This window comes from Leopardus geoffroyi, chromosome B3 (genome assembly GCF_018350155.1).
Source record: "Leopardus geoffroyi isolate Oge1 chromosome B3, O.geoffroyi_Oge1_pat1.0, whole genome shotgun sequence".
Taxonomy (NCBI): Eukaryota; Metazoa; Chordata; class Mammalia; order Carnivora; family Felidae; genus Leopardus; species Leopardus geoffroyi.
Window position 1 is genome coordinate 117,426,371 of NC_059337.1, and position 13,186 is coordinate 117,439,556.

The following is a 13,186-nucleotide window of genomic DNA, read 5'->3' on the forward strand; positions in this document are numbered from 1 at the left end:
CTGGTTTTAGGGTAAAAAGATTCTGGTTTTACCTGTTCTTAAAAAAAGAAGAAGAAGAAGAAGAAGAAGAAGAAGAAAAAGAAGAAGAAGAAGAAGAAGAAGAAGAAGAAGAAGAAGAAGAAGAAGAAGAAAGAAAACAACAAAATCTCAAGGAATATAACTGACATTCTTTAAAAAAAAAAAAAGCCAATAGGAGTGCCTTTCTTTTTGGGTCCCCAGGGAACACGCCCTCCTCTTTATCTCTTAGTCATTCCCTTCTGTGTATAACAATTGGCAAAGCTTCTCTGTCACTCCTACCTCTTCCCCAGCAGTGATACAGTCTTTATCATGTGAAATCAGAGAATAACAAGAGTTGCTTCTGCAGGCCCTATAGTCAGGAGTATTAGACCCTGTATGATCTTAGGACTCATACTAATAAAATGTGAGTCCTCTCACGTGGGAGGAAAGACATTTGGAACCCGAAGACCTAAATTTTAATACTGGCTCTGTTACTAACCGGCAAGATGACGTGAGAATATAATTTGATCTCTCAGACTTTGGGTTCATCCTCTGAAAAATTAAGTGGTTGGGATTGCTCAGGGAACAGGAAATTTTTTTATGAAAAGGATCAAATAGTAAATACTTTGAGCTTTGTGGGCCATATGGTCTCTCTTGCAGCTACTGGGTCTCTGCTGTTGTAGTGCAAAAGCAGCACAGACAGTAAGTAAACAAAGGTGTTTATTTATAAAACTTTATTTCTGGGCACAGAGATTTGATTTTATACAGTTTTCATGTGTCATAAAATATCATTCTTCTTTTAACTTTTTCCCCCACCATCTAAAAGTGTAAAAACAAACAAAAAGAACAAAACAAACGCATAAGAAGTAAAACCATTTTTAGTCCACAGACCATACAAAAATAGGCAGCAGGCTAGATTTGTCCCCTGGACCCCAGCTTGCCGATCTTGGAACTTGTTGGTTGGTAAAGGCTATTCCGGAGCTCTGTGTTAGGCCTTGATCTTCCTAATCTTTGAAAAAAAAAATTTTTTTTTCCTGTCCCATGCACATTGTTCAAGAGAGCCTTATTCCTTTCTCTTAAATCAATTCAGAATAAGAAAATAAAATATTTTATTTTCCTTTTATTTCTTCTCTGAGGCTTGCTCTTTATTTTGTAGATCTGAGTTTCTGACACTAGTAATTTCCTCTGTCTGAAGAACTTCTAGCATTTCCTGAAGGGCAAATCTGCTAGTGATAAACTTACTTATTATTTATTTGTCTAAGCAAGTTTATTTGTCCTTCGTTTTGAAGAAGAATCTCACTAGATGTAGAATTCTAGTTTGATGTTTTTTCTGTCAATATTTTATTTTATTTTATTTTATTTTATTATTATTTTTTAACATTTTATTTATTTTTGAGACAGTGAGAGACAGAGCATGAACAGGGGAGGGTCAGAGAGAGGAAGACACAGAATCCGAAACAGGCTCCATGTCAATATTTTAAATATTTCACTTCACTCTCTTGTTTTTGCATGGTTTCTGTTCAGAAGATGTCTATAATTCTTATTCTTGTTTTTTTGTAGGTAAGATTTTTTTTCCCTGTGATGTCTTTTGAGATCTTTTCTCTGTCTTTGATTTTTTGCAATTTAAATATGATGTGCCTTGGTGTTATATATATATTTTTAATTTACAGTGATTGGAGTTATCTGATCTTTCTAGATTTGTGGTTTGGTGTGTATCTGACCTTGGAATGTTCTCAGCTATTCCTCCAAATATTTCTTCTCCTTTCTCTTTCTTCTCCTGGTATTCTAATTACACTTATATTATACCTTTTGATATCGTATCATAGTTCCTGGACATTTTGTCTCAGTTTGTAAAGATTTATTCTTCTCTCTCTGTTTTTTCAGTTTGGGGTTTCTATTTTTTTAATTTAAATTTTAAATAGCTAATATGCAGTAGTTTCAGAAGGAGAATTCAGTGATTCATCACTTACATACAACACCCAATGCTCATCCCAACAAGTGCCCTCCTTAATACGCATCACCCATCTAGCCCATCTCCTACCCATCTCCCTCCGTCAACTCTCAGTTTGTTCTCTTGTGGTTTGTTTCTGTCTCTTCACTCCCCCCCTCCTTCCCGTATGTTCATCTGTTTTGTTTCTTAAATTCCACCTGTAAGTGAAATCATATATTTGTCTTTCTCTGATTAATTTATTTCGCTTAGCATAATACACTCTGCTGAACTCTATCTACATCATTGCAAATGGCAAGATTGCATTGTTTTTGATGGCTGAGTAATATTCCATTGTATATATATTACCTCTTCTTCATCTGTTCATCAGTCAATGGACATTTGGCCTCTTTTCATAGTTTGGCTATTGTTAATAATGCTGCTACAAACATTGGGGTGCATGTACCTTTTCAAATCTGTAATGTTGTATCCTTTGGGTGAATACCTGATACTACAGTTGCCGGCTTATCGGGCAGTTCTATTTTTAGTTGTTTGAGGAACCTCCGTACTGTTCTCCAGAGTGGCTATACCAGTTTGCATTCCCACCAACAGTGCAAGAGAGTTCTCCTTTCTTTGCATCCTTGTCAACACCTGTTGTTTCTTGTGTTGTTAATTTTAGTCATTCTGACATGTGTGAGGTGGTATCTCCTCGTGGTTTTGATTTGTATTTCCGTTTGGGGTCTCTATTGACCTTCAGGCTCACTGATTCTTTCCTTGTCCATTTTGAGTTGACCCAACGAGCCCTTAAAAGGCATTTTTCATTTGTTACAGTGTTTTTGACTTCTAACATGTACCTTTTTTTTCCTAAAGAGTTTCCATCTCTCTGCTTTCATTACTATCTACATTGTCTATTAGAACCCGCAACATACTTAATCATAGTTTTAAAAAATTTCTTGTCTGATAACTTCAACATCTGTGTCCTGAATCTGGTTCTGATGATTGGTTGTCCTTTCAGACTGTGTCTTTTCTTGCCTTTTGTGTGCCTTGTAATTGTTTTGTCAAAAGCCAAACATGGTATATCTGGTAATGGGAATTAAGGTAACTGGGCCTTGAGTGTGAGATTTTATTTAAATTGGCCAAGAGTTGAGCTGTGTTTTTCTAAATTTTTTTTTTCAACGTTTATTTATTTTTGGGACAGAGAGAGACAGAGCATGAACGGGGGAGGGGCAGAGAGAGAGGGAGACACAGAATCGGAAACAGGCTCCAGGCTCCGAGCCATCAGCCCAGAGCCCGACGCGGGGCTCGAACCCACGGACCGCGAGATCGTGACCTGGCTGAAGTCGGACGCTTAACCGACTGCGCCACCCAGGCGCCCCGAGTTGAGCTGTGTTTAATGTTTGCTATAGCTGTAGCTGCTAGAAACTTCAGATTCCCTTCGTGTTCTTGTTTTTGTCTCCTCTCTTGACTTCGAATGAGTCTTCAGAGAGTTTGTGTCTTGGAGGTGTTTGAGCTGTAATCTGTTGTTATACTGGAGCCCCATTCACCCGTGTGGTGGCAGGGGATGAGTAAGGAGGTATGTGCTGTCATCTTCCAATCAAAAGCAAGAGTGGAATGACTTCATTCTAGTAAATACAGCAACACGTCCTCTATTGCAGCAGGAGGGAAGACAAAGAACATGGTGGGTTAGGTGAGGGTGCCTGAAGTTGAGAGATTTGCCTTCTGCTGGCTTCCGTTTCTTCAATGAATTTTGAAGTGAGGCCATCAACAGTGTGTGCAGCTTGAACAAAGATAAGGTATGGGATGGCCACTTGAGACAAACAGAGAGCAAACTTGGTAGGAAAACATCTAGATTTGATGGGCAGTGTTGATGAAATTTGAAGCTTGTGCTCATGCATTTAAAACGCAGCCAGTCGGTCTGGTTGTGTGCTTTCTCTCTCATTCCCGCCACAAAGAGCATACCTGCTTGGGTGTGAGCTTGGGTCTTCAGATATTATATGGATATTGTGTGGTGGATATTCTGGTTCCATCAACGTTGGAGTTTTGCCTGGGAATCTGCCACAGATAGAGCATAGTGAGGCAGTTAAGGGTATTTGCAAGGGTGTGACTGTGAGTGGCTAAAATGAAAGGACCAGTGAGAGAAAAACGTGAAGGCAGAGCGAGGAGGAGGAGTAAAGGCTTGTGAGTCCCATGGACTGAATGTCTAAATAAGCTTGAAAAATGTGTGCAGTGAATGTAGAGTAAGTGAACTGGAAAGAACTGGTAAGTGAACTGGGGTGTGAGGTGGTCCAGTCACACTGATGATGGGGTTCAGCACGTGGCCGTGGGAGACGGTGGCCGAGGAAGAGGCGTTGTAGGAAGAGGGTTCAGGTGGGGAAATAGAAGGATGGAGGAACCGGCTTTCCAGATAGGTCTTTGATTCTGATGTTCACGTCACTGAGATTGATGAAGGAGTGAGGGATGGAGAAGAAAACCTCTGAGAACCAGAAGCAGGAGTCCTCGGGAAATGGGAAGGCTTAACAGGAGGGAGGCAGGACACAGTAGTGAGATTGGGTAGAAAGTGGCGCAGCTAGATGGTCTGAGTGTCACGAGAGCAGGGATTTGTGTAGGAAGACAGGAGGGAAATCACTTGAAGCAGCAATGTGGAGCCGGGACGATGCTTACCTTACTTCCTGGTTCGAGATACGTGGGGTGAGAACAACTGGGCTCCAGGGGAGGGGACGTCCTTGGGGGAAGCCAGGTTTCATGAAGGTCACTGAAGGTCAAACTTCAAAGACAAGGTAGAAGGACATAGTGGGCATACTGTTTATAGAAAAAGAGTTAGAAAGGCAGGGAGGGTGGATGGGGAGTTGGCAGGGTCTGGGGGTGTCCAGAGCAGTGTGGGGGCCAGAGCCCTGGTGAGAGAGGATGCCTGGGTGGACCTGAACTTTGAGCAGTGATTGCAGCAATAGGACCGTGAGCCACATCACAAGGCCAAGCACATCCTGTTATATGAAAAACTTTCTGCTTCTCCCTCCCAGCTTAATTTTTTGGGACTTTTGCTTAATATAAGGAATGCGAAAATATTTATCTTTATAAGCAGCTTGAACAAAAATTTGTTTAGGCTGTAAGGCAGCTGTGGCAACTTAAAGAGGATTATATTTATTTTGTATGTCTTAAGGTTGGGTTGGTAGGGGGAAGTCAGCTTCACTGAGGCACTAGGAAGTAGAAGGTAGGAACCACAAATCAGTTGAGGACCTACTAAGTACCAGTTGAACTATGTACCAGAAGTACCTACTACTAGGTACTTCCTATGTGATATATAGGTGCTGACTACTTTATATTTAAATATATACTTAAATTTCGTATATTCACAAAATTGTGTCTTAAATTCTTTCCATAGGTGATGTCCCTGGAGACCACGTCGGAAAGTGTGGGCACTGGAATCGGTCCTGGGTTTGGATTTTAGTTTCTTGGTTGACAAGCTATTTTACTTTTGGCAACTTTGGGCCTCAGTTTTCTCATCTGTAGAATGGGGATAATAACAGCCACCTGTTAAGAGTTGCTGTGGCGCATTGCTCGGGTGATTCTAAGGAGCAGGCAAGGCTGAGAACCCCTGATGCCGGTGATCAGCATTTACTCCGTTTTATAGATGAGGAGACCAAGGCTCAGAGAGGCTAAGTAAGCATAGCACTAAGTTGTTTGTGGCCACATAGCACTAAGTGGCATGGCCAGGATTGGGAGCCTGTTCTTTGACTCCAGGACCCTTGCTCTTTTCAGTGCAGTCTCTTCCTAAATACAAGGGAGTCTGAAGGAGCCCCACCTCCACGTGGCTGCCCAGACAGTAGGCAGCATGGGATGGGGTGAAGGGGTTAGGTGAAGAGAAGGCAGGCTCCATGGAATCTAGGGCAGTGGTTTCCAGACCTGACTGGGCTTTCACATCACCTGGGGACTGTTTAAATGATAAATCTCCAGGGGCCACCGTAGGCCCACCAGATCAGAATTTCTGACACCTGGGACCCAGGAACATGGATCTTTAGAGTCAAGCCCAGGTGCTTCTGAGGCTGCTGGTCTGGTTCAATTCCTTGGACCAGCTTTCGGGAACCACCAAATGCTAACCAAAGTCCTGAGATGATCAAGCGATTATATCCTGGGTGCCCAGCGTTGCCACCAAAATTGGCCCCTAAGGATTGAGCTCTCGCATCTTGCTTTAAGATCTTTGGCGTCTCTCGCTCTGTCACTGAGCAGCTAGACTTTGAGTTCGTCTGTATAGGAAGTGTCACGTTGGCAGACCACTATAACAGAAAGAAGTATTTGTTCTTCAGAACCGTTGTTCTTTCTTCTCCCCCCTGGAGGTTCCTGCCCTCTCAGTCAGATTAGAGCTATATAAACAAGCTTGTACTACTGAGCTAGCACACTTCTTGTAAAGTTTTTTTCTCCCCAAAGTGCTTGACATTGCTGATGTCAGAAAAAAAAATCCATTGGGTTTTAATGGGCCGGAGCAAACAGTGTGAGGTTGATACAATAGGAGGAGAGGAAATAACATCAACAGAAATTCTTATTTGGTAGCACAGATATTCAGACTGTTACAGTTAGGCTTTGATTACCTCTCTTGCAAGATATTTCCCTGAATAGGGTTTTGAGGGCTAGACACAAAGAAGGGCAGGCAGGATGTTTAAGGATTTTAGCTTCATGTGACAGTGATCTCGGTGGCATTGGAGTGTCACTGCAGTGGTCTGCCTCTTAGGTGTACGTCAGGATCACCCGAGAAGCTTGTTAAATAGCTGATGGCTCCATCTCAGAATGCCTGAGGTGGGGAAAGCGTTTCTCCAATGATTCTGATGCTGATGCCCTGGGAATTTCACTTGGCCAAATAGTGGCTGGAAACCAGACTGCTGGCCAGTTGCTGCGTTCATTCCGCGCTAGGGAATTTGCATGCCCTATTTGATTTCCTCTTCAAAAGCAACCCTGCAAAGTAGAGGACTCTCACCTTCCAGGTGAAGAGCTGGAAGGTGGGGGAAGGTGGGGGGAGGTACTCAATTGCCAAGGCAGTCTTGGTGTGGCCAGAGCTGAGATGCTATTTCCTGTCTGACTTCAAAGCCACTTCCTTTTCCACATCATGGAGGTCTTTCTACCTGCTGGGCTCAGCATTGTTATCTGCTGGACCCTAGTCTTGGCTGCTCCAGAGAGGCTGGCATTACAAAGGAAAACAGCTGGCATTTGTTGTAACTGCAAGCTACAACTGAAATAGAAGTTTGGAGTAAATTGCAGTCCCGACTTGCAGAAGATTTACTAATCAGTTTGAGTCATAGATACTCAATTGTTCTGTTATTGACAAGGTGTCTCCTCACTATACTTTCCATCCTCCCACATGTTCCTTCTTATCTAAATTGCTCATGGATTCCAAAAGTGGATTCCTGAGTTCAGGGCTGGCCCATATCAATAAATTCTGGGGAAAAGTGTGATTCTGTCCGTAGGTCTTTGTCAAGAAAGAGCCTTCTTTGTGGGGCAGTTTCAGTGGCTTGTTATCTGGATGGGTATTCCAGAAGGAGTGCGCTGCATCTTGGTCGAATCTTATCAAGTCCATCATTCATTCAAAAATATCAGGTGTGCCACACCTTGTTCTAGGTGCAGGATGAACCCCACCAACAAAGACTCTGCCCAAGCAGAACTGGCTTTAGTAGAGGAGATTCCTGATAAACAAGTAAACAAAGAGAGGTGCAAAGCCCTGTTATTTCTCACTCCACGTTTGTCCCATTTAATCTCCTTGAGATCAGATCAGTCCTCATGGTTTTTTTTTTTTTTTTTCTTTTGGGTGCCTACAGCTTCTGGGGCTTCACGTGGCCATGCTTGATGCCTGTGTTGTCCCCTAGGCTGGAATGGCCTCTTCTGCTTCCCCCAGACTCCTCTTCATCCTTCGCAGTAATCTCAGTTGCCAGCTTCTGCCCTGCGCCGGCATAACCGAATACCCACACATTACGACGTCCTGTTTCTGTGGACATGTCTGTCACTCTTCCTGGACTCTCAACACTTTAATGAGATCATCTGTGTCTGATTTATCTTTATATCTCCAGGGCCTACCATATCTTCATATCTCCAGCCCACCTTCTGAGTGGATGCTCAGGGGGGGGTTGCTCCAAGAAGAAATGTTGAGTCCCACTGCCCCTGGTGGTGGGTGATGGTATTACAGAAATCGCTTCAAGGTTGGGGATGCTGAGTCTGGGAGAGAGGATGCTTCACTCCAGCAGTTTGGTGATTCCTTGACAAGCTCAGCGTGAGTGATGCCATAAATGCAGGACATGGGCTAGGATAAAGAGAGGTGGTACGGAACATTCTGATGAGCATTTGAAGGAAAGTTTTGAGGTTCCAGGGCAGAGCTGGAAGGAACACTGGAGATGTGGGGTTTTACAGCTATTGTCCACTTGGGGTCCGGGGAAGTTGTGACTTGACCTGGTTCTGACAGCTAGTCAATTGCACACAAGGTAGGAGACCCAGGCCACCCAGTTCAGAAGTCTTTCCGCTATTCTGGGACTATAGTGACAGATAAGGAAACACAGGCACAGAGAGGTGAAGTAACTTGCTCCAGATCACGCTGCTTGGAAGTGATGCAAACTAATTTTGGATGTGGATCTGTCTGATAACAGACTCCAGCTTGTAACCACTGTGCTACCTGTCTGTCTCTTCTCGGAGTTTTCAAAAATCAAGCCCTGAACACGTTTTTAGCTTCTCCCTTGGTTAGCTGTAAGCCATTTTAGGAAAAGAATATCATTAATGTGTTTCCTTTCTACTGAAATGTAGTTTTGTGTTTCTTTCTACTGAAATGTGGTTTTGTGTAGTTTTGTAGTTTTGTGAAATGTAGTTTTGTACTGAAAAACATTCACATTCTTTAAATATTAAAATAAAAGGCCCTGAATTGTTTACTGTGTGCATATATACATGTAGCATAAATAAGATGAAGTTTTTGGTTTTCACTACCATGAAATTTAAACTATTCCTATTTCATTTCTATCATATTTCATTTAAAAATAAATATTTTAGGGGTGCTTAGGTGGCTCAGTTGGTTAAGTGTCTGCTTGATTTCAGCCCAGGTGATGATCTCATGTTTTGTGGGTTCTAGCCCCATGTCGGGCTCTGTGCCGACAGTGCGGAGCCTGCTTGGGATTCTCTCCCTTCCTCTTCTCTCTGCCCCTCCCCTGCTCATGCTGTCTCATTCTCTCTCTCAAAAAATAAATAAGTAAACTTAAAAAACTAATAAATATTTCATATATTGTAATGAATGAGAATCTAGCCCTTTAATGTCACGAGCCCTAGCTTCCTAGTCAATGAATGTAATTAGAACATCCTTACCTGTGTAGGTTTTGCATCCCATTTGTCTAACATCTGTTGACGCATGGGCTTGAAAGTGGTTATATCATTATTTTAGCAATGATTCTTTCTAGACACAGAAAAGTTGAATGACATTGAGCTGCCAGAGGAACCAAAAATAGAAGTTTTTCTACTATATACTAGATTCACTGAAATTCCTAATAGGGAGACTTGTCTGCCTGCACTTGATAGTCTAAAGTCCTAGTCCTGGACCGTCAGCCTATTATAACACTAGAAATGTTTCTGTGCGTGCGTGCGTGTGTGTGTGTGTGTGTGTGTGTGTGTGTGTGTTGGGGGAATTGGCCAGGAAGAGGCGAAGGCAGGGCTAACAGGATTGTTTTTAGGTCATTCCCAACCTTGTTGTTATAACAACAAGGGAGATAATATGGTCATTATTATGGTGGGAGATAATATGGTCATTAAAGTCAAGTGTTCATTTAAAAATAAAGCCAGAGACCCAAAATGCCTCTGTTGCATAGATAAATGAGCATACATAAATGGACTCAGTTTTTGGTTTTCATGCTCTGTCATATTCTGTATTGAGGCAAAGGAGTAGGCAAATAAGTAGCTGTTCATTAAAAATAAAACAGCGTGTTATTCATTTAACTTTAAAAGCCACTGATTGGAATTAATAATTAGCTTTTCCATGTAACACTATATTCACAGAAACCCTGATATTACAGCACATAGAGGTAAGAGCACGTTCTTTATCTCTTCATGTAATCTAACTTTTAAAATGCGTCTTAATTCACAAATGACAAAGAAAGCACGCAACATTCAAACGGTATACTTTGGGCATTTAAATTCTTAGCACAAATGACAAATTCCTGTCTCTTCCCCATCTTCTGCCCAAATTTGTTTTTATGGAATGACCTTTGGTACCAACTTATTTTATAATAAAATATTTCCTGAGCTTTTATTTTAAATTGAAATGGCCTTTTCTGTCAAGTGTGGTATTTGTAAAAGTTTCTTTGATGAAAAGCCTATGGATTTTGTGCAAATAACCCAGGCAGGCTCTTAGCTTAGAGATAACATTTGTATAGGACTTTTATGGCTTTATATGATACCTTTACACTCAGTTTATTAGACCCTTACCTGTGAATACTCAGTAGAATTCACATTTTACTGATGAGAGCAGTGTAGAGAGAGCTGCCTTGGTGTGGTTCTGGGTACACAGCAGGCATTCAACATTTTGTTTTAAAAGGAAGTTAACAAAGAGAACCCAATAGGTTATTTAACTTGTGCGAAGTCACACAGCAAATATAGTGTGATACCAAGAACTGAACTTCTTTACCCAAAAATTCCATATGTTGTCACTGTTATCTTTTGAGGCTTTTTAAAAAGGTCAAATTAAAAAATATTCATTTTACTCAATTGAGGTAAAATTCACACAACCTAAAATTAACGACTTCGAAGCATACGTTTCAGTAGCATTTAATACATTCACAATGGTCTGCATCCACCGCCTTTATCTAGTTCCAAAATGTTTCATTATCTCAGAGGGGATCCCAAGTCCATTAAGCAGTGGCCCCATTCCATCCTCTGCCCAGCTGTTGGAAACTACCTGTCTGCTTCCTGTCTCGATAGATTTACCTATTCTCGATATTTAACGTAAATGGAATCCTACAATGTGTGACTGCCTTCGTCTGTTCAGGCTGCTATGACAGAATATCCTAGATTGGCTGGCTTATAAACAACAGAAATTTATTTCTCACAGTTCTGGAGATCAAGGCTTCAAAAGATTTGGTGTGTGGTGAGAGTCTGTTTCCTGGCTCATGGATGACTTTATTCTTGCCGTGTCCTTATATGGTGGGAGGGAGCTCTCTGGGCGTCTTTTTTATAAGGGCGCTAATCAGCTCCCAAAGGCCCTACCTCCTAATACCATCAAGCCAGGGGTTAGGATTTCAACATATGGATTTTGTTGGAACATAAACGTCCAGTCCTTTGCAGTGACCTTTGTGTTTGGCTTCTTTCACTAAGCATAATGTTTTCAAGACCAATCTGTGTTGTAGCATGTATCAGCACTTTATTACTTTTTACGGATGAACTTTATTCCATTGTAGGGAGAGACGATATTTGGTTTAGCCATCGATTGATGGACACTGAGCCATTTCCATTTTTTGGCTATTGTGAATAGTGCTACTGGGAACATCTGTGTTCAAATATTTGTTGGAATACTTGTTTTCAGTTCTTTGGGGGTGTAGTTGAATTTTCAAGTTACATGGTAATTCTATGTTTAACTTTTGAGGAACCACCAAACTGTTTTTTCATAGCAACTGAACCATTTTACATTCCTATCAACAAGGTACAAGTGTTCAGATTTCCCCACATCCTTTGCCACACTTGTTATTTGAGGTTTTTGTCTTTTAGTATGACTGTCCTAGTGGGTATGAAGTGGTCTTTCCTTGTGGTTTTGATCTGCATTTCCCTAGTAAAATATTCAGATTTGAGTGCATAGAATTAATCAAGAAGTGAGCTTTGGTAAGACAAAATCAACATCACAATGATTGGCTTCATCTGTCCTCAGGAGATTATTTAAGACAGCATAAGCTCACCTCTAGGGTACATGATTCTGGGCTGAAAATAAAGAACATGTTGCTTTGGGATTAGGAGAATGTATGTGGATCAAGACCCTAGTTATCCCCTAGATATTTTTTTAAGATACTGCTTAAATTAATGTGGAAAAATGAGAAATTTATCATGTTTTATTTTCATATCACCTGCCAAAAGATACTTCTTTGCATGGCAGGACTTTCTTTGTATAATTTTTTCATGTCTTAACGGTCTATTCATTTATTTTTGCAGTGTGAGTGAAGACATCCGGGATGGCTCAGGGATCTGGGGATCAAAGAGCAGTGGGGATTGCTGACCCAGAGGACAGTTCTCCAAACATGATAGTCTACCGCAAAGTAAGGCCTCTTGTTGAATGCTGGGGGTGCTGCTTGTGTATGTGTTTGTGTTCCGTGCAGGGTTGACTGATGGTTGACAGCTTGACAAATGTTTTCTGCTTAAACTGATAAATGAATATCATTTTCTTCTCATGTCCTCTGATTTTCCAATTCTAAAATTCAAAGAAGTTAGTTTTTGTCATACTTGATATTGAACACTTGAAAAATACGATTTGATTTTCTTTAAAGATTTTGTTTTTAAGTAATCTCTCCACCCAACGTGGGGCTTGCACGTACAAGCCTAAGATAAAGGGTCGCATGCTGTACAGACTGAGCCAGCCAGGCTCCCCCGCTTTGGTTTTCTTTAAACGCAGAGATTGCCTAAGCAGTGCAGATGGAGACGTATTCTCCTTCAGTGTCAAAGCCTTTGTGTAACATTTATCAACTGATTGTTTTTGAACCCATAGTATGTATAAGATCTGGTCTAGATGCCGTGGGAGATACAGAGGTATGCATGAATTAGATGTCTGTGGTTGGTGACGACAAGAGATGTACACAAATGCAGAGTCTGTAATAGTCTAAGTGTTAATTTCCAAAAGAAAAGTGCAAATACAGTATTATATGAAATCAGAGGAGGGAGTGATTACTTCCAGGCTCAGAGGCCAGGTGTGGACTGGTGGAGTGGTCTTTGAATTCACATTTTAAAGGATGGGTAGGACTGCTTTATGTGGAAAGTGGAAAGAACAACATTCCAGTGGCGAGATGCATTGAGCAAAGGCAAAGGGCTGGAGAAAGTGAACAGCAACCAGAACTAGTGAGCTTGGGCATAGGTGAGTTACATGGAGTAACGGAGGTAAGATTTTGGGAAGACAGTTTGGATGGAGCCAGATTTTAGAATGTTGAATCACAGACAATTTAATCATGAAAAACTTTTGTGCCGGGAGTTGCAAAATCAACATTTTCCTTTGGGATTATGAGTCTTGCCCCACTGTGCCAGATACGTTGTTGTGAAGGTAGACTGGAGACTTAATGG

At 41.5% G+C, this 13,186-nt stretch overlaps 1 protein-coding gene across 14 annotated transcripts in view; it reads left to right on the top strand.

The window, feature by feature from the left end:
- The window catches only part of RGS6 (regulator of G protein signaling 6), a 606,196-nt gene that overhangs the window by 41,991 nt on the left and 551,019 nt on the right, over positions 1 to 13,186 (top strand). For 13 of the 14 annotated variants that reach the window (XM_045451433.1, XM_045451428.1, XM_045451431.1 and 10 more), the window contains one exon: positions 12,071 to 12,174. In XM_045451433.1, coding sequence (XP_045307389.1) covers positions 12,091 to 12,174 — 84 coding nt within the window. In that variant the 5' untranslated portion in view covers positions 12,071 to 12,090. Of the gene's footprint in view, positions 1 to 12,070; positions 12,175 to 13,186 lie in introns of those variants that run through there. The other variant, XM_045451437.1, reaches the window with a different exon arrangement.